We start from the raw sequence: 19374 nt of genomic DNA on the forward strand, positions 1-19374 counted from the left end.
TTCTCCTAATGATGTGATCTCGTTATCAATGACATCCAATGTCCATAGTCAGGAAACCATGACTATCTGTTGATCAACGAGCTAGTCAACTAGAGGCTTACTAGGGACATGTTGGTGTCTGTTATTCACACATGCATTACGATTTCCGGATAACACAATTATAGCATGAATAAAGACAATTATCATGAACAAAGAAATATAATAATAAAGCTTTTATGATTGCCTCTAGGGCATATTTCCAACAGCTGCCTCCTCCCCTAAGAAAAGCCCAGGGTTCTTCTGCCTCCCATTGGCGACACTGTTGGTCCGCCTCGTCTCTGGTGGCCTTAGGGCCATGGCGGTGCGGTGGATCCCGGCCCTTGCTGGCAAGAGAGGACTCTATTTTTATATGTTACTTCGAGTTTTAGCAGGGTTTGTGTCCTGCTCAGGAAGACGAGATGCCGGCGGCTCCTGAAGATGGAATAAAGTTCTCCCCGTCTAGCCCCCGTCCCAGAGGGTTTTAGATGCTTCTTCGAGTTTTAGCAGGATTTGTGTCCTTCTCAAGAAGACGAGACGGCGGTGGCTCCCTGAAGATGGAATAAGGTTCTCTCTGCCTAGCCGAGTGAATTGCATAAAACCACCACATTACAACGTAAGTTTGCCGAAAAGACTCTTCTATGAAATTGCTGCAGAAAACACTGATTCTCGGCCTAATGTTTTGCAGAAAGCACTGATCCGTCTGTTTGGGCATTTTAACCTTGTTTATGACAAGTGGGGCCCAGCTTTGGTGAGGTGGCGTAACTGTTGGTCCCAGGCGGCGTTAGACATGGTGTGATGTGAATTTACAAAATAGTCCCTGGTATTTTTATAGAGGCACCCTTCTATCAGAAAATAGAAATGCAATCAGGCCCTTGCCATGCCAAACTCGACTGTACTTTGCCGCCGGCCATCTCGCCCTCGTGCGCTGCCGCCCACGCCGGTGCCCCGGCAGCGGCGGAGCTCACCGATGAGGGTCGTTGCTTGGTTGCGCACGTTCTGCGCGCCGCCGGGCCGCCGCTGCTGCTTGCGCGCGGCCGCTGTTTACTCCCGAGTTGGGCGCCGCCGCACCGTTGCAGCTGCTTGCGCGCTGACACTACTTGCTCCGGGGTTGCGCGACGCGCCGTTGCTGCTGCTTGCGTGCTGATGCTGCTGCTTTGTGCTCGTGTTGTGCGCCGCCGCCGAGGCTCGTGCCCGTGCTGCTCAAGGCCGCGTCGCTGCTTGCTCCAGGGCCGAGGTTGAGGAGGCCGCCGGGAGGTGCGCCGCCTACTCAGGAAACAGAGGAGGGAGGATGGTGAAGGGGAGGCACGGCCGCTGCTGCTTGCGCCAGGGCCGAGGTCGGGGAGGCCGTCGGGCTCGTCGTCGCTGCTGTCGCGCGAGTCCCCGACGCCCAGGCCCATCAGCCCTTCCCCGCATCCGCAGCCTGCGGCCGTCGACTGTAGAGCCGCCCCTCAGCTACCCCCTAGCCGTCGACGGCGGCGCCCATTGCCGCTGCGCCACCACTGCCCCCGGCGGAGACAGAGCAATCAGGCCGCGCGCATCGCGGCTCCGACGGACGAGCGCTCCCCGCGATCTGGATTTATCTTTGGGAGGGAGGGTTTTTTCAGAAAAAGACCAGCCTAACATCGTCTACCACAAAACATTACGCCACGTCATCAAATACGGGACCCATATGTCATACTCGTGATTAAAATGGTCTAAGCGATCGATCAGTGTATTTTGCAAAAGATTAGGCCGAGAATCAGTGTTTTCTGCAATAATTTCATAGAAGAGTCTTTTCTGCAAATCTAAGTTGTAATGTGGTGGTTTTTTGCAATTCACTCCTGCCTAGCCCCTATCCCAGTGGTGTGTCTAGCATCGTTGGCGGGCGTGTGGAGGTGTGTTTCCGGCGGATCTGCCCTTGGTGGATTTCTTGGATTTGTTGTTTTTCAGCTGGACTAGTCCTATGGGGTCTTTTACGATGATTTCCCTTTTGTGTACTACAAGTTTGCCCGGCTCCGGCGAAGAAGGGGCGATGACGGTAGCATGCCTCCGGCTCGCTTCAGTGCTTGTAGTCTCGCCAGGTGGTCTACGGATGTAGATGTAACTTTTATTATTTCTGGTGATTGTTGTACTGTCGTGATTGAAAATGAATAGATCGTAAGTGTTCTTGCAAAAAAATATTAACATTTATTTCCAAAACCATGAACGTTTATTTTTAAGTATAAAAAATAGTGATCAATTTCTTTATAATAATATTTAGAACTTGTGCAAAACCTACATATTATTTATTATTATAGAAAGTAAAAAATATATAGTTTATTTATTTTTATTTCTATTTTTTAAGGTATATTTTTATTTCTATTTTTGAGGGTCTTATGGGTTAAGGCCGAGAATAGGAGCGCTCGTGTGTGTGTACTGTGAGGGTTTTTTTTTTAGAAAAGTGTGTACTGTGAGGTTAGGCCACAAGAATAGTCTCCGCCATAAAAAGGCCAGAACAATAGCGGACTGTACTCGGCCCATCGGAGACTTGGATCCCAAGTTGCCGACCACGACACGAACCGACGATCAACACCAACACGACGAACCCGTGGCCGCCAAGGAAGGGGAGGCCAACCCGCCCCGCCCGTGCCGTATAAATCTGCCACCGGCGGCTCCGGCCCCGGCACACAGAACCGCAGAGGCAGACCAAGGAGACGAGCCAAGATGCGGCGCGAGGGGAGGCAGCGAGGGTGAGTGCGCGTGTACGACCGCGACCTGGTCGACCCGGACGGCAAGCGCCGCGCCGCGCACGTCGTGGACGCCGACGGGGAGGCCGTGGTGGTGGCCAACGGCGGGTACGTCAGGGCGTCGCGGAGGCCGACCAACCACTCCAAGCCCGGCGGCGGCCGCGCGCTCGACGCGCGCTGCAGGAAGGCCCTCCGCGCGCTCGAGGAGGAGGAGGAGGAGGCGCCCCCGCCGCAGCCGGCCGCGCGGTACGGGTACTCGCCGGGATGGTGGCCGCCGTCGTCGCCGTCCGGGTACGGGGCCGTCGCGCAGGCTCAGCCGGCGCCGGCGCGTTCGGGGGGAAAGGCGTCGTCCAAGGCGGGCCGCAACTTCAAGCACGGCAAGATCAGCAAGACGTACTACCTCGACGAGGACGAGATCGATTACCTCTACAACTACGATTCGTGAGCGGACGGAAGCGGGGAGCTGCATTGTGGCTTTTTGTTTCTGTTTCTTTTTTTTGTGTTTGTTGATCTCGAATTAAAGGGGTTTATTTTGAGCAGTGGCATCTCGAGGCTTTATTTTAATTCTCTCTCTCTGCAAGAAATAAGCTTTATTTTCAGCGGGAAAGTTTATTTCTTGATGCAAGGTAGATTGTTCGCATGAATTAATATCGTGTAGCTAGTAGTACTCCTTCCGTTTTTATTTAGTTCGCATATTAGTTTTGGTCAAAGTCAAACTTTATAAACTTTGACTAAGTTTATAAACAAAAATATTAATATATACAATAACAAATCAATATTATTAGATCCATTGTTGAATGCACTAACACATCATATAGATTTGTTATGGTAAATGCTTATAATTTTTTCTATAAAGTTGGTCAAATTTTATGAAGTTTGACTTCAGTCAAACCTAATATGCAGACTAAATAAAAACGGAGGGAGTACTAGATAATCAACACGCCCACACTCACTTGTCGTTCGATCCATTTGCACGAATTTTAAAGTGGTTGTCATCGCCACATAAGCACCCAACATTGTGTGGGCGTTATCATTTAGTGTCACACGTATGGGCATTCAGAGCAACTCCAAAGGACCGATCCATTTTGTCCGCCTGCATTCGTTTGGATCGGCGCCGACAAAAGTGACGGCCCAACGCACCGACACAAACCCAAATCACGTCTGCGTCGCGTCCACGCCGACGCATTTGCGGCCCAAATTTGCGCCCCAAATGCGTCGGCGCGGATGCCGAATGGACGCTTCGCGCGCCTTCTCGCTATCCGCCCCGTCACCACATGACAGCCGTCCAACTACCCGCTACCCACGCGGTCAGCTTAATTTATAATGACGTGCTCACGCGTCAGCGACGCCGCTCGTCCTTTTTTAAGCCGACCCTGCGGCAGGGCCCTCATCCATACTCGTCGTCCACATCTGCTCACCTTTGCTCCCTCGTCGCCGCCAAACCCTAGCCATCACAACCACAGCGAGATGGGCCTCTTCTCCGGCGCCAGCGGCAGCAAGGCCAAGGGAAAGTCCCCCGCCACCCCTTTCCCCTCCGAGTTCCTCTCACCTCCGCCGGCGCCTCGCCGGCAGAGGCAGCGGGTCAACGTGCCAGTGCACCAGGCGGAGTGGCACTGGCAGAACCGCTAGCCTCTGCCGTATCTGGACGTGACGCTGCCGCACGACTGGCATCTGGATCCAGATAGGATCTCAGTGCCGGCGGCGCCGCGGACGACTCGTGCTCACGCGGAGGAGGTGCGGCGCCGGCGGGCGCTGCTGACGCCGGAGCAGCGCGTTGACAAGGCCTACGCAATCGACTCGCCCAACTGGGCGAGGTGGTTCGCCTTCGAGCACGAGGAGGCGAGGCGACGGGGCGTGCGCGAGGTCGACCGGAGGCCAACGTCGCTCGTCGTCCGCGAGGAGGACCAGGCGGCGGAGGACGCCTACCAGGCGGCCCTTGCGGCCGTCTACAGGGAGAGCGAGGAGGACGAGCGGCGCAGAGCGGAGGCGGCGGAGGCGGAAGAGGAGGCCCGCTACGAGGCGGCAATGACGCAGGCCCTTGCCTTCTCCGCGACGGGCGACAGCATGGTGCCGCCGGTGGCCCCGCCGTCCCCCATCAAGCCGGAGCCGCAGCCGCAGCCCGAGCCCGAGCCTATCGCGCGCTTCTCCTGGAATGGAGTGGTGCGCGAGTGGGTGTCCACACCACCAGTTTGGCTGGGGGCGACGTCGGCGCAGGAGCAGGCGTACCTCGAGATGTGGCGCCAGCGCCGGCTGGCAGAGGAGCACCGTCGCGGCGAGTATGAGGAGATGCTCGAGCTCGACTTCGAGGAGGAGCAGCGCGAGGCCGAGGAGGAGGCGCGTCAGGCTGCGGCTGCACAGGCGGACGCACCCCCGCCCCGGCACTGCCTGCGCCGGCACAAACCGACATGGCGGCGCTCTGGAACATGGCGTTCGCCTGGGCTTGGCCGGCGCCGACGTTCATCGACCTCACGGACCCCGAGGACGACGACAACGATGCCTAGGGCAGTGCGCCGCCTCGTAGTTTAGACTGTTTTTTTAAATGCAAATGTTTGGACGCGTGAACTCTCGCCGGCCTTCGTGGCCGGCTTTAATGTTTAATTAATGATGTTTCTCCTTTTTTAATATGCATGCATTCATTTTTTGACGTCGTCAAAATGGGTATTGGCCAGCGTTGGGCGCAGGGGCCGACCCAAATGCCAAAGTGGACATCCGTGTCCGTCTGGCCGACCCAAACGGACAAAAAGCGGACGAAATCGCTGTCCGTTTGGATCGGCCCGTTAGAGTTACTCTTACCGCCTGAACGACACATAGGACGCGCGTCCAGCGTGTGGGCGAAACTGCTCTTCGCTCACACGACGCTCACATGGTAATACACTGCAACTACTGATGCACACAGGATACTAGTTAATCACACGACAACTATGTTTGGCCATACATGACAATTATGGCTTGACTACACGTGGCAACTAGTTAATCGCACACGACAACTACGATTTGATCACTCGTGGCTACTAGCGTTAATTAGACATGGCAACTATAGTTAATCTAAACAAGACCCAAAAACTATAGTTAACCTCAATGAAACCCCAAAAAACGAAACAGAGAAGTTGTCATGCTTTATTACAACTAAAGTTGCTATTCTAAGGTAACTAAAGTTGCATTGAAAAAATGCAGGGCAGATTTGCTTCGTGACATACATACGGGATAGGGATGAGTAGTTGTTATTGGTTCGATGTGTGCACGAAGTTGTTGCGGCCGGACGTGTGGGCGGTTTTAATTTTCGCCCACACAAGGATCACGTGGGCTGCCTGTTGGGCATGCCACACAAGATCGTGTGGTCGAATGTTTATTGTGCCACATGATGTCCGGGTTCATATTTTTTTACCATGTAAAAATTAGCTGTTTTTCAAAACCCATCCAAACCAATTGAAATAGGCGTCAATTTTCTTAGTGTACACACCCTCCATTTTAAAAGTCCGCCACTTTCTTCGATCCATATTAGGAGTAGTAATAAGGAGTAGTTATAAAAAGAAAAACAAAGATCCGCAACTCTCTTCTCCCTCGGGCCCGTACTCGTTTAGGTGCTACTTGGACGATGATCGAGTTATCCAACGATGCCACTTCCGTATGTTGTGCAGCGTGTTGCTTTTTGACTTGTCGTCAGTTTCATTTTGATCTAAGGGCATCTACAACGCTAGGCGCTAGCTTAGGCGCCAGAATCGAATTCCCGGTCGATGGGGCAGTTGGGCCTTCCAATCCTGGCGCTACCTAAGGCATCGATGCTAGAAAAGAAACCGAGCGCTTGAGCTATTTTCTCGTACGAGATAGAAGGCTGCGTGTAGCGATGGATTTCCTTAGCGCCCCCGTAATTAGCGCTCAGCGTTGTAACAAACAGCGCTTAGATGGGCTTTTAATTTTTCAAGATTTTTTTATTTCCCTAAGCGCCCATATAGGCATCTTGCATTGAAGATGCCCCAAGTGTTTCGGGTTTTTTTCTGGACGAAATTCTTTCATCTTAGCATAGACCGACGGCTTCCAAAAAACACGTACCCGTGATACCAATTTTCTTTAAAGATGAAAAACAGTTTATTACTCAAATGATGGGATCTCGTCAAGATTTAAAGGTTGGCCCTCTTTCCAAAAGATTTAAAGGTTGGGGCCTGCATCCTTTTTCATTCCCTCTCCTTCCCAAGATCAAGCCTCTTTCTCGCACTCTTGCCTGCAGGAGTATTAGTTTTCAAAAATATATAACAATACGCATGAACTAGATGATACTAAACAATGTCCAATTATATTCATGGATGAGTAGCCTGTAAGTGAACTTTTTAGAGAAACATTCACATCTATTCTTTTTTTTTCAATTACGACACAAACAAGAGGGGCACAATTTTCTCTATTTTTCTTTTATTTAAGATATACTTCTGCAGCCCGTATTTAAAAATGATCAAATGAAGGAGACTATATAATAAGATAAACAAAATCAAAGACAAAATCATGAGTTCACAAAACAAGATCATGCACATGGGTAAAGGTAGGGGATTTTGGGTCGAGTCTAGCGGTTGCGTTAGCCTATGGTAAATTGGCCAAGGTTCTTTTTTCCTTTGGCGAACGACACATAGGACCTACATGTTAGAAGGAATTAGTATATGAGTATGCGAGTACGCGGGTTTGGGTATTTCCTTCTTGTACCGTACCCGACTTACCTGATGGGTATATTTTTCCCATTCATAAACCCATGGGTATTTATTTTTCCCAAACCCTTACCTCAATAGGGTTTTTATCCGTCGGGTTTACGGGTACCCATTGCCATGTTATACCCATCTGGTAGTTTGTGGATTTGAGCCCGTATCGCAATTCAACCCAGTTTAATTGAATTGGGCAACACGAGGCCATCATATGGTTCTATGATCACCGCAAACCCTCAGAAGTGCCATGGCCTTGCCTTCATCACCCTAAGCCAATCTCCCAGGCAAGAACACTGGATCATGAAAAGGTTCTCCTCCATCGTCCTGAACTTAACTTGCTCAGTCGTACCCCACGACGTTCACATATATTCGAGTAAAAGGTTGGAGGATCAAATTCGTTCGTGGTATGAACCCTAGTCAGAGCCATGCTACGTCCTACATTTCCTCAAAGACCACATCATCGTACTATCCCTCTTCAATCCCCATCATCCACATCATCTCACCAAGATCATCCTCTGATCCGCTCAGCCCGCCATTGACCTTGCTTCCTTCGCTTGTTGTTATGTCCGCCACCATGGATGCTACACCCCTAGCAAAAACCGACTTGACTCCAAGAAAGGTGAACTGTGCCATGGTCGGGAAGACAGTCCAGGTGTCCCCTTGATCAACCCAAACAGGAGAAAACAAAGTGGAGGAGAGATTGATGGTTGTTCTGAGGGGGTAGACCGACGACGGCGTGAAACCGGCGGAGGAACGGAAACGCTAGTCGCCAGGCTTACGCGGAAAAAGTGTCGTCCTGCTGTGTCCTCCACCTCCGAATCGGCTGCTCTTCTTTAGGCCATGTTTGGTTGTAGGGGATACAATCCTCTCGTAAACAAATACATCCAGGGATTGGGTTAATCCCTCTACTTGACACCCATCACCTCAACTTTGGAGCAGGATTCGTTCCACTGCTCAGAGCGGATTCTTTTCTCCCCCATGGAACATCGCCGCATGGGGCGGGCCAGGCCGGGATTTTCCCCGTCCCGGCCTCAACCAAACACATACCCCATTCCAATCCGGGAATTATTCCCCATCGGAGTGTTCCACGTGGATTGAGCTGTGATCCCGGCCGGAATCACCCTAACCAAACAAGTCCTTGCGCAATTTGTTTCCCCAATCGGACAATCTATTTTCTAGAGGTAGTCAGAGGGGGGCAGCCAAGATCAAAATCTTCTGTAGCGACTCGATCGGATCTCCAGCCGACGCCGGCGACCATGGCTCGCCGTCACCACCTCGTCGTCCTCCTCCCTCTCCTCGCGCTTGCCGTCTCCTTCGTGGCCGCCGCCCCTGAGGTACCCAGCTCTCCCTCTCTCAGCAATCCCTTATCTCTGTCGCGCCCCCTTACGATGGCTCCATCCGTATGCGGCCACAGGGACATGGAGATGCCGCCGCCGCCTTCATCGACGGCGCGCCGCACCGCTACCTGCGGGATCAGCAGGACGACCAGGTTCGGCCACCGATTATCCCCTCTCTCTCTCTCTACGGACCAACCCGTTGCTGCTTCTCACGCGCTCGAACGACTCTTCCAGCAAATCCATGCCGGATTCCGGTTTTTAGCTCGTAGGTTATGAACGAATACCAGACAAGGATTCAATTCAAAACACAAATACCATCTGACAGCACCAAATACTCCTAGATCGTCAACTGGCCAGCCATATATGTTGTCATATACTCGTTCTCAAAAAGAAAGTTAAGCACCTATACTCTCCATGGGTACTTATTCAGATAGTTGTATTATCTTTTAGCTACAGGTAGTTACATGCATAGCAACGTGTTAATCAGAGTTACCTATAAATTAGCATCTTAGCCGACCTGCATGACAAGAAACAGTTCTTTTGTTTTGTTTGCTAAGCACCTCTTCATGCACCTGCGTTTATACATGCCCGAATAGCACTTTGCCCTTGCCTTGACTAATTGCCTCCCCTTACTGCTTCAAGTGTGAAGATGATACTGGTTACCATGACAGATCAACCTTAGCTTTCGTTTTTATTTCATTCGTACCCCATGCATGGGCTAGTATGATCTCATGATATATGCCTTGTCATGCTACAACAGGCCACGTCGATGTCACTTGATGAAGTTTCTGCAGCTGTTTCCGTCTTGCTTGGTTTTGCACCACCTGCCATGCTTCCCGCGCCTTCTTCTGCAAAGGTTATTTAGCTTTCAGGATTCAGCTAGTCTTTGCACGCATCGTGCTACTCTATCTAAGCCATTCAACCTTTGTCTATCTTGATTTTCAGTTAAACAAGCTGCTACTCCCAAAGCCATTTGACAGGCCTCGTGCTGTTTTCTTGATGCAAATTGATGGATCCCATGGTATGTTAATTTGTTGGGGATGATTTTATCTGAATCATTCATGCATTTTGATGTAGCGACTAATGTTGTCTCTCTTGATCATATATCAGACTCTGTCGATAGCTTCGTATCTGATGCCGGTAGTATTTACAAAACCAAGATTGAGGGTGCACAAAATGCTGCTACAGGGCTTACAGGTCTGACTAATTACTGAGCATCTCCCTTTTTTTGGAACTTGGATGCCCCTACTTCTGTATCTGCCCTGTCAACACATAAGTATCATTGATCATGTACCTTGCAGATAAGGATGAATTGATTGTCATTCGTTCAGATGAATCTTCTGGATCAGATGTTCTTGATAATGAACTCACCGACTTGGTAAGTATACTATTTCTTTAGGAGAAAACTAGTACTCCCTCCTAGTGAACTAAAACCACGACACTTATTTTGGATCTGAGGGGATACAAGTTAGAAACTATAAGTAGAATTTTGTGTGTGCAGGCAACCTGGTTGGAGGGATCCTACCAGAAGGCTGATGGCAAATTAAACATCCCCTTGAAGAGTGGAAACAGTTTTACTTTGCTCCTCAATAAGGTTAGCATCGCTTCGTCATCCATTTGCATACTAACCTGAACTTGGCTTCAAAAGAACATAACTCGTCTCTGAGGATTCATTGCTTTTTCTGTTAAAATTGGATGAGGTCACTTCCTACTTTGTACAAAATTGGCCACTAAATTGTAGAAATTATTTAACTTCATTTGCATGTCTACACAGGAAGTAGACGTTGAATTTGCATCCAGCTTGATCTCCCTTCTCAAAACCATCAAAAGGGGTATTCAGGTTCATGAAGATTTCTCAGGAGGCATCGTGAGCCCTGCAGAGTTATTAGTATGCCGCTTCACGGGCATTAAGGTAATTATAAACATAAATCTTCAGCTGTAATTTGAATATTCTTATAAATTGTGCACAGCAAAATATTCGCAAGACCCTGTAACTATTCATTCCCCAGACCACACAGCAACAGTATCTTTATGCAATTTGAATATTCTTATGAAGCACATGACCCCCCCTCCCCCACTATGTTAGTGTTATAAAGTTACTTATTTGATGGGTTTATTATTTAGGCTCTGGAAGATGAATATGGTTCTGCAGAAATTGTTAAGCAGGGAGCTGAAGTAGTTCAGACAGCTCTCACCAAAGCATTTGATCAATTGCAGGGAGCATATAACGGTAAGTTGATTATTGACTTGAAGCATAACCTTTTCAATCGGTAAACTTGTTATATTTGCAGAACACTACTGACAGTTTTTTTTTTCTGTTTCAACATTTATCATATATTAATATAGGGAAAATTGTTGGGCTGGTAATATCCACTAAGGAGGCTTCAACATCCTTGGCATCCATCATCGATGGACCATCTTCATTGCATATCTCAAGACGGCTTGCAGAAGCATCGAAAACTAATGCTACAGCTTCTATAGCTGCTATATATCTTGTTAGATTGAGTCTTGCATGGATTACAGGGATCATCCTCCTTGTCTCAACTCTCATTGGGGTGAGCATGCTTTCTCCTGGTCTTGTCTATTATTGATTAACTTCGTTGAAACGCATCTCTGACGACACTATGTGCTGATTGTGCAGATCTGCCTGCTCATGAACATGCCGCTTACCAGGGACACGCTCCTATATTCAAATGTCAAGATGGATTAGTTTTACATATGAATTTTCGCACGATGGCATGGAAGTTTTCAATAGTCATGCTTGGTTTTTTCCTTTGGACCTTGGGTTTACAGTAGGGACGCTGAGTGTGGGCTTGCTGTTCACCCACCACCCAGTGTAGCATAAAAATACTGTTGCTATGTGAACCGTTCATCTAGAATTGTACTGCCATTGCCTGCATGGGCTTCTCTCATTTTCCCGTAAATAAATAAAAAACAATCGAGAGGAGTGTATTTTGTTAATATCAGCGAAGATTGTACTATATTGTTGTAAAAACCCAGTATCTGAATAAATTCGCCACTTGGATATTCATTGGGATAGCTGTTGTCTTCATATATCATGTTGGATGTTTGATTTGTTGAGTTGATTTTTCACATACATTTATTGATCATATGTGCTGCCAGAATAGGGAACATACTGCCATGCGTCGGCAAAAATCCAAAACATAATATTGCCATGATTGATGCGATACATGCAATATTTTGAATAGCGCGCTACAAAATATAGCGAGGCCCTTCTCTAAATGCTACACAAGTTATAGCGCGCTAATAGCGTGCTATATTTCAAAATAGCGTTTGAAAAAAAATCAAATATATCTAGAAATAAAGTATTTAAGCAACTAAATTTTTCATAGGAGCAAGCAATATATGCATAAGGGCCAAATCCAGTACATAAAAATAGTAAGTCTCAAACATCAACACTCAACAGCCATAGTTTAAGAGTCTCTAACATGAACAGCCACCAGGGCAGCAACAATACAACACAAAATAACACACGAGTTTTAAGATAGTCCACATCAATAGCCACCGAAGGGGACAACATTACAACATAGCACGATCAAATTATTCAGAATCACTCACTGGTAAATGCATTTCATCATCTTCCGATTCAGAAGAAGACTCAGCTGATTGCAACTCATCATCACGATAAATAGGAAGCAACTTCTTCTTCTTCCTAGGACGAGATTGAGACACTATCTTTCTTTTTGATGGAGCAACTTCTCCTCCTGATGTTGATTGTGCAACTTGTACATCTTCAGGTTCAACTCCTGTTTGCACTCCTTCAACAGACACAACACCAGTAATCCACTCATTACCTTCATCTTCTACAACATCTACAAATGTGTGGTCCTCAATTGGGTCCCTGTTTTTCATTCCTCTCTTTTCCTTTAGTTTGGAGTTGAACTTGATGAACACAAGGTCTCTCATTTTGTCATGAAGTAGCCTACTGCGTCTTTTTGTGTGAATCTGTAGGTGATGGGATTAGAGCATTGATTTCTTAGTATGAAAAAACAAGTAAACAAATGCAAGAAAAGTATGGCAAAGATACTGGGTTGTCCTTCTAATGTGACAATAAACAAGTTGACATATGGCATGCATCTTTCTGACCTGCTGAAAAACACTGAAATTCCTCTCACAAGCCGAGGAGCTGCATGTCAAACTCAAAATCCGCATCGCCAATACCCTGAGATTTGGTGCACTTGACCCATGATTGGACCACCAATCAGCTTCATTAAGAGTAAAAATCGGAGTTAAGAAACCATTGCAAGTTCTGATATGAGAATGGAGAAAAAGTTAAAATGTAAATATGCACCTGGATCAAAGTTTTTGTTTTTCCGCTGCCTTTTAGCAATGTCTCTTCCAAATGACCCCTCTTCACCTTGATATGCCTTAAGTTCATCTGTGATTTTGTCTTGAAGGCGAACATCTTCCACCATTTTTCCCATGCAACTGACAACCCCATCTTTAAATGTTGGATCCAACAAAATTTGTAGCTTGTTTTCGTAAAAGTAGTATGGATTTAAGAAGTATCCAGCCCTATGTAGTGGCCTCTTCAATTTGTTGTCCCATCTTTTATCCACTATATCCAACACTTCTTGAAAACAAGATTCTTGTTGTTCATTTTCAAACTTGGCTGAGATCTCTTTCTTTGCATCCAAAAAGACGCCGTACATGAATCCCATAGTAATGTATTTTACTGTATATGAATCCAAAAAGTAATGTGTTTTACTGTATTTCCGATACATGCCATTGAACTAACAAAATTAGACCTGTTCTGCTAGTTCAAATCAGGCTATAGAGGAAGTTCACCCACTGCCTCCTTTGCCATTACCCTTGTCCATCGGACTACTAAAATTAGGCATGTTCTATCAGGAGGGCACAGAGAAGGGCATAAACGCCCCATTTTTGCTCTGTAACTCGCCCTCTGCGACGCTTGGGTATCCTTTGGCTATATCCTCCTTAGCCTGGTTATCCCTCATTTGTCTGTGGCCACAGCTCAAATCCACACAATATCATGCAACATAGATCAAACGACGTACTTCATAGTTCATATAACACATAGCACATAGTTCATACATGACATAGCATATGGTACCTTATCATGCATGCCATCGGACTGCTAGTTCAAGTCGGTGGATGGCATCGCGGAGAGCCTCCTCGTCCTCGCTGGCCGGGGGAGTGGCTCCAGAGCGAATCGGCTTCCCCGCAAAGAAGATGTTGATGTAACTACGTACTCCCTCCGTCTCAAAATAAGTGTCACTTATTTTAGATGGAGGGAGCACTTAAGAAAGTTTTACAATGTCACTTGCTCACTTTAACAAACAACGAAGGAACACAATGAAAATGATGACCATCAGCCATGAGGTACACCACGCTGATTGCCCATGTCTAGAAACATTTCAAGAAAACAGTTTTCTTGAAATAAACTTTTGGATAGGTAGAATACCACTAACTGATGTAACAAGAACTTCCGTCCGGTTATTGCTGTGCCCTTGGCTTTTCAGTGTCACCCTATTACCATGTTCACCCATCTTGTTGCTCATGCTAACTGTGAGCAGCTGCAGCTTCTACCAGCCTGCTTGAATTTTGCCCTGAAAGAGGTAGAAAAGTAACATATGGAAAGAGATATTGTGAGAAGGATAGATAGAAGAAAAAAATACAGTAAAATACATTACTTTTAAGTGGCAAATCTTTGGAAGAGGGAACCAGTGTCTTACAAATATTCATTTCATCCATATCAACGTGGGACGGTTGGGATGGTCGTAGATGCATCTCTCCATGGCAGCCTCCAGCGTGGGACGAATGGATTCGTCGTAAGTAGAGCGGACCGTTGTGCTTGTGAGGCAGGAGAGATGCTTGATGCCAAAATCAAAACCACCATCAGTCACAGAACTAGTTTCCTCCACGTCGAACTCGAGCTCAAGATGTTGTAGCTTTGGCATGGAACCAGCTTCAAAAACCAACCCAAGCGCACACTCTTCTCCGCCGATCTGGAAATTGATCAATGAAGGGAACCCATGGCTTTGGGTGACCCTAAGCCGCCCTTCTTTTGACCCAGCTGCCAGTGCAGTGAGGCTAAGATGGCGCAGATCAGGTAGGCTTCCCAGGATCACCAGGTCCTCCTCCCCAACTTCCCACATAGGTACCACCAATTTCTGGAGGTTGACAAGTGAGCCAATCCATCTTGGAACACTCGAGACAATGCCCACCTCGACGACAAGTTCCCGGAGACTAAGTGGAGCAGGGCTCCATGACTCCTCGAAGATCTCATCTGCTCCCTCGTTGATAGTAATGTGTAGAACATGAAGGTTTGCTCCGCCTAGCCGACATATCGAATTGACCATCTCTTCCTGGTTCTCCTTCCAGTTATCACCAGCATAATAGTTGATAAAACTTATGCTTAGCTCCATCAGGTTTGATAGTAGACAGAGTTGCCGAACAAAGTTGGTGGACTGGGTGTTGACATTGATACCTCTCAACACTTGCAATGCTTTGAGGCCACCAATTTCATCCGGTAATACAGTTTCATCGTTAACAACTAGACGTACCAATTGTGTGAGTTGATTGATGGCTGATGGAATTTCGGTTGTCGCATTGCTTTCGCATATCTCAAGTGACTCCAAGTACTGTAACTCTGCTATTTGTTGGGGAAGCTTCCCAATTTTTGACTTGAGCCTCAGGTACTTAAGATGGACCAGACCACCTATTTCTGCAAGATGTTGATCTTCTACTTCCCCAGAACCTTCCATGTCGAAAATATGCAAGTGTCTGAACTTCGAGAGGGATGGCATTTTAACACAACCACCAAAAACAGAAAGTGACCGGGCATTACACAAAATAAGATATGCTGGAATTTCACTGTCACCCTGTAGGGACAATCGACGGGCTTTGTTTTGTGGCTCAGGATTTGCACCAGGTACACCAATGAAAGTAACAAAATTGTCTTGGTTTGCCATGGATACGAGGAAATCAAGAATTATGCCATGGACTCGACAGGTTTCCACCTCACCAAACTTATTTATCTCCCCTGATTGGATCAGGTTCCGGTTGATGAGCTCGTTAAAACACCTCTCTCCTGACTCATATAGGGTGTGCCCATGCTCTTCAGGAATGAACCCCTCGGCAATCCATCTCAATACCAGACGTTCCTTCTTGATAGCATAACCTTCCGGGAATACACTGAGATAAAGCAGGCAAGATTTTAGGCAAGGGGTAAGATCAAAGTAGCCAAGCAACAAAATCCTCATGGTTCTTTCAACAGCAGGGTTGCTTCCGAGTCCATGCCTGATAGAGCTGTACACTTGCTCCCATTGATCTTCATGCGTGTTGGCAACCAGCAAGCCGGATATAGCAATAATTGCCAGGGGCAGACCACCACATTTCTGCAAGATTTTGTCAGAAACTCTTTTGAGGTGGGACGGGCAGTGCTCACCGGAATTAAACACCATCTTGAAAAACAACCTTTCCGAGTCCACGGTACTGAGAAGGCTTAACGTATAAACTCGACCACCACATGAAGCACTGCATGATTTGGCTACTTCATGTATACGCGTTGTTGTGATTATTCTGCTGCCAGAATTGCTGTTTGGAAAGGCACCCTTAATAATATCCCATGTTTGAACATCCCATACATCATCTACTATGATCAAGTACCTGGCACATGATTTTGCAATGTCAAGAGCAAGCTACAATCGTTGACAACAAAAATAAAGAAACACACTCCTAAGCACTATCATAAGTTCTACTATTATCTGAAAATGTAAGCAATAATATTAATTGTAGGCAAAATGTGATCATGTAGGTAAAATTCCCCAAAACAAGGGGAAAAATCTGGTAGTCTGTAGAACATTTCACGGATTCAGCAGCATAGGCCAGTTTGTCTCCTTAATGCTAGCTTCAAAATTTATATCGTGTTCTCGAAAAGGAAGCAGTTTTTTTTACACAATACTTGCTGAAACAGGAGCCAATTTAATGTGCAGTTCAGTGAAAAGTGTGTCACAAAGTCATCAAAATTAACATTGGTATGAATGTGCACTATTCAAAAACATGGTAGTGCAGAATGAGTTACACTTGGATACAAACTGAAAGAACTTAGACTGGCCCACCTTTCTCCACCTATATCTCTAGCTAGTAAATGTATATTCTGTCACATGGATCTCGTGTCGCTGGAACATATATCACGAAGATAAAAATAGCCACATGCTATAGCTGATAAATATAAGAAATTCATGCCTAATGAGTAATGAACACACGGAAGGTGAAATGCTGTGGGGAAGAACACAACTTGTAAAAGTGTAAATTTCCTATTGTCTGAATTCTGAACTGAAGTACAGTACCTTTTATCCTTAAGGAAATTAGAGACGCTGTCGACGAGCGATTGCGCATCCCCAGTTAAGGTTTGATCATACTCACACCCCAGTTGGCTGAGAATATCCCTCAAAATTGCCACCACATGAGGTTTCCGGGAGACGGAGACGAAAGCCCGGCACTCAAACTGCTCACCCAGTGTGTCGTAGACACGACGAGCAAGAGTGGTCTTGCCCAGCCCGCCACACCCGACGATGGAAACCACCTCCAACTGCTTCCCTCCCCCGTCCACCATTCTGACGAGTTCAGCAGCGGGCCCGTCGAGGCCCACGGGCTCACGCATCTCCTTGTAGAGAGAGCAGTCCCGGGGATCCTCCGCCTCGACGCCGCCGGCCCTGGAGATGCTGTCGGTGATCTCTTGGCCTGTCCGACGGCGAGCCGCCGCCTCCCTCAACCAGGCGCCGATCTTTTCAGAGAAGCCGTCTGAGGTAGTATCACCAGTACCAGATCCGTCGCGGGGAGGGAGCATGAACTCGTCTAGGGCGTCCTCCACGTCGTACGAGAGCTCCCGCGCCTCCTTCATCCAGCGCCTGCCTCGCTCGCCGGGATCCTCCGCCCGGGATGTTGCCTTGAGGGAGGCGTGCACCCCCTGGAGCTCCGCCATGAGGGACTCGACGTCGTCGCCATTGGGAACCGCGTGGTCGCCGGCCAGCAGAGCGCCCAGCTTCCTGAGGACGGAGCCCGTGGCCCCCGTGGCCGCGCTCACGGGCTCCGTCTCCATCTGCCGCCCGTAATGAGGTTCAGAAGCCGGGGCTTCGGTTAGCTGGACTGGAATGAATTTGCACGAGATTGGAGAGTACTCTTCGTGCTACCTTGATTCTTCCGATGAACCTGAAGAGGAGCAAGGATGATTCTGCAGATGAACAGCTCAAGGAGTGTAGGGATTTGGAGACGAGGAGCTCCGCCGTGTTCCCCCAAACGATTGCGCCAAGATTTCTTGGCTGCTGCTACGATGCTGGGGTAGGGATGGGGAGAGGAGGTCTGGTCCGGGCATTAATGTCTTGGTTTAGTTAGCTGGTGGGGGAACCAAGCAAACACGGCCACGAACAGCAAGGTGGCGGCATCTCTTCAAAAAATACGGATTTGCGCGGACACTTCACCCCGTGCTCACGGCCACGCGTCCGTTGCGCACTGATATATATATACACGTATTCTCGCTCCTCATATACCATATAGATAAATTTTTTATAGCTTATTATTATTTTTAATATACTTCATTAATAATTACTAGATATCCTAAAATGGATTTCATGAAAAAAATCATGTGTGCCTCATATTTTCAAAGGTTTACGTATATACTGATTTGTTTGTACGTGAAAAAGGTATACTGCAAAAAGTAGGTCGTAAATGATATTTTTTTCAACAAAACTTGTATTGAGGTATCTTAGAATATTTAATGAAGTATATTGAGAATGATAAGGGGTATAATCAATGCATATACGAAATATATTGAAGATGGTAGTACATACTCCCAAGAGTACAGAAAATGAGTCCTATATATATATATATATTGGTGTATATGATCTATCTAAAGTACAAGGCAAGTAAGAATATTGGTGTATATGATCTATCTGAAGTACAAGGCAAGCAAGAATATTCCTAGTCCAACCTATGTTTCCTAATACAATCACGTTACTCAACATCCCCCGCAGTTACAACGGTAACGACGCAGACGGTGAGACTGGAGAAGAATCCGAAGGCAAGCCGACGGACACCCGCCACAGTCGTAACGGTCGATGCACCGCGGAGTCGTGGCTAGAGTGGAAACCGACGAGGTTGCTCAAGCAAGGCGGTAGCCCTTTGTACCGTTTGTCGAGGTAGCCGAGAGCGTGGGTGGTGAAGTCGTGGTCGAGGTAGCCGTACGAAGAATGCCGTGGTCGATGTCGAGTCGGGGTAGCTGTTGGGTAACGTAGCAATAATTCAAAATTTTCCTACGTGTCATCAAGATCAATCTAGGAGATGCTAGCAATGAGAGAGAGGGAGTGCATCTTCATACCCTTGAAGATCGCTAAGCGAAAGCGTTGCAAGAACGCGGTCGGTGGAGTCGTACACGCAGCGATTCAGATCGCGGTCGACTTCGATCTAAGCGCCGGACAACGGCACTTCCGTGTTCAACACACGTACAGCCCGGGGACGTCTCCTCCTTCTTGATCCAGCAAGGGGAGAGGAGAAGTTGAGGGAGAACTCCGACAGCACGACGGTGTGGTGGTGATGGAGCTGTTGGTTCTCCGGCAGGGTTTCGCTAAGCACTACGGAGGAGGA

At 47.5% G+C, this 19374-nt stretch overlaps 3 protein-coding genes and 1 pseudogene across 4 annotated transcripts; 2 read left to right on the forward strand and 2 right to left on the reverse strand.

The window, feature by feature from the left end:
- The first annotated feature begins 2700 nt into the window (after positions 1 to 2700).
- On the forward strand, positions 2701 to 3262 carry LOC125522714 (annotated as a pseudogene).
- Positions 3263 to 8559: 5297 nt separating this feature from the next.
- LOC125517961 lies at positions 8560 to 11784 on the forward strand. The gene is made up of 11 exons (XM_048682921.1): positions 8560 to 8742; positions 8823 to 8897; positions 9506 to 9601; positions 9691 to 9766; positions 9856 to 9942; positions 10047 to 10123; positions 10247 to 10339; positions 10520 to 10657; positions 10870 to 10975; positions 11092 to 11300; positions 11387 to 11784. The coding sequence occupies exons 1-11, from the start codon at positions 8665 to 8667 to the stop codon at positions 11453 to 11455; spliced, it is 1104 nt and encodes a 367-aa protein (XP_048538878.1). The 5' UTR covers positions 8560 to 8664; the 3' UTR covers positions 11456 to 11784.
- A 374-nt stretch (positions 11785 to 12158) lies between these two features.
- Positions 12159 to 13625, reverse strand: LOC125517962. Its single transcript, XM_048682923.1, has 3 exons — positions 13058 to 13625; positions 12853 to 12971; positions 12159 to 12711 (listed from the first exon to the last, which is right to left on the reverse strand). Exons 1-3 carry the CDS (start codon positions 13488 to 13490, stop codon positions 12307 to 12309), a joined length of 957 nt encoding a protein of 318 aa, XP_048538880.1. The 5' UTR covers positions 13491 to 13625; the 3' UTR covers positions 12159 to 12306.
- A 142-nt stretch (positions 13626 to 13767) lies between these two features.
- LOC125517960 (disease resistance protein RGA5-like) lies at positions 13768 to 18188 on the reverse strand. Of its 2 annotated transcripts, XM_048682920.1 has the most exons (4): positions 17925 to 18188; positions 17082 to 17833; positions 14463 to 16398; positions 13768 to 14336 (listed from the first exon to the last, which is right to left on the reverse strand). In XM_048682920.1, exons 2-3 carry the CDS (start codon positions 17831 to 17833, stop codon positions 14469 to 14471), a joined length of 2682 nt encoding a protein of 893 aa, XP_048538877.1. In that variant the 5' UTR covers positions 17925 to 18188; the 3' UTR covers positions 13768 to 14336; positions 14463 to 14468. The 2 variants fall into 2 exon arrangements, with proteins under 2 accessions (XP_048538877.1, XP_048538876.1); XM_048682919.1 differs by having other exon boundaries at positions 17082 to 18188.
- Positions 18189 to 19374: the final 1186 nt, after the last annotated feature.

Source organism: Triticum urartu, chromosome 7 (assembly GCF_003073215.2).
Source record: "Triticum urartu cultivar G1812 chromosome 7, Tu2.1, whole genome shotgun sequence".
Lineage (NCBI taxonomy): Eukaryota > Viridiplantae > Streptophyta > Magnoliopsida > Poales > Poaceae > Triticum > Triticum urartu.

Bases quoted from the DNA above. Each gene is read 5' to 3' on its own strand.
- LOC125517961 (XM_048682921.1), top strand. From the start codon at position 8,665: ATGGCTCGCCGTCACCACCTCGTCGTCCTCCTCCCTCTCCTCGCGCTT. The intron at 10,340-10,519 runs GTTAGCATCGCT...ATGTCTACACAG, and splicing joins TTACTTTGCTCCTCAATAAG to GAAGTAGACGTTGAATTTGC. The intron at 10,658-10,869 runs GTAATTATAAAC...TTTATTATTTAG, and splicing joins GCCGCTTCACGGGCATTAAG to GCTCTGGAAGATGAATATGG.
- LOC125517962 (XM_048682923.1), bottom strand. From the start codon at position 13,490: ATGTATCGGAAATACAGTAAAACACATTACTTTTTGGATTCATATACA. The intron at 12,972-13,057 runs GTGCATATTTAC...CTCTTAATGAAG, and splicing joins AAACAAAAACTTTGATCCAG to CTGATTGGTGGTCCAATCAT. The intron at 12,712-12,852 runs GTCAGAAAGATG...CATCACCTACAG, and splicing joins ATTTCAGTGTTTTTCAGCAG to ATTCACACAAAAAGACGCAG.
- LOC125517960 (XM_048682920.1), bottom strand. From the start codon at position 17,833: ATGGAGACGGAGCCCGTGAGCGCGGCCACGGGGGCCACGGGCTCCGTC. The intron at 16,399-17,081 runs GTACTGTACTTC...ATCATGTGCCAG, and splicing joins AATTTCCTTAAGGATAAAAG to GTACTTGATCATAGTAGATG.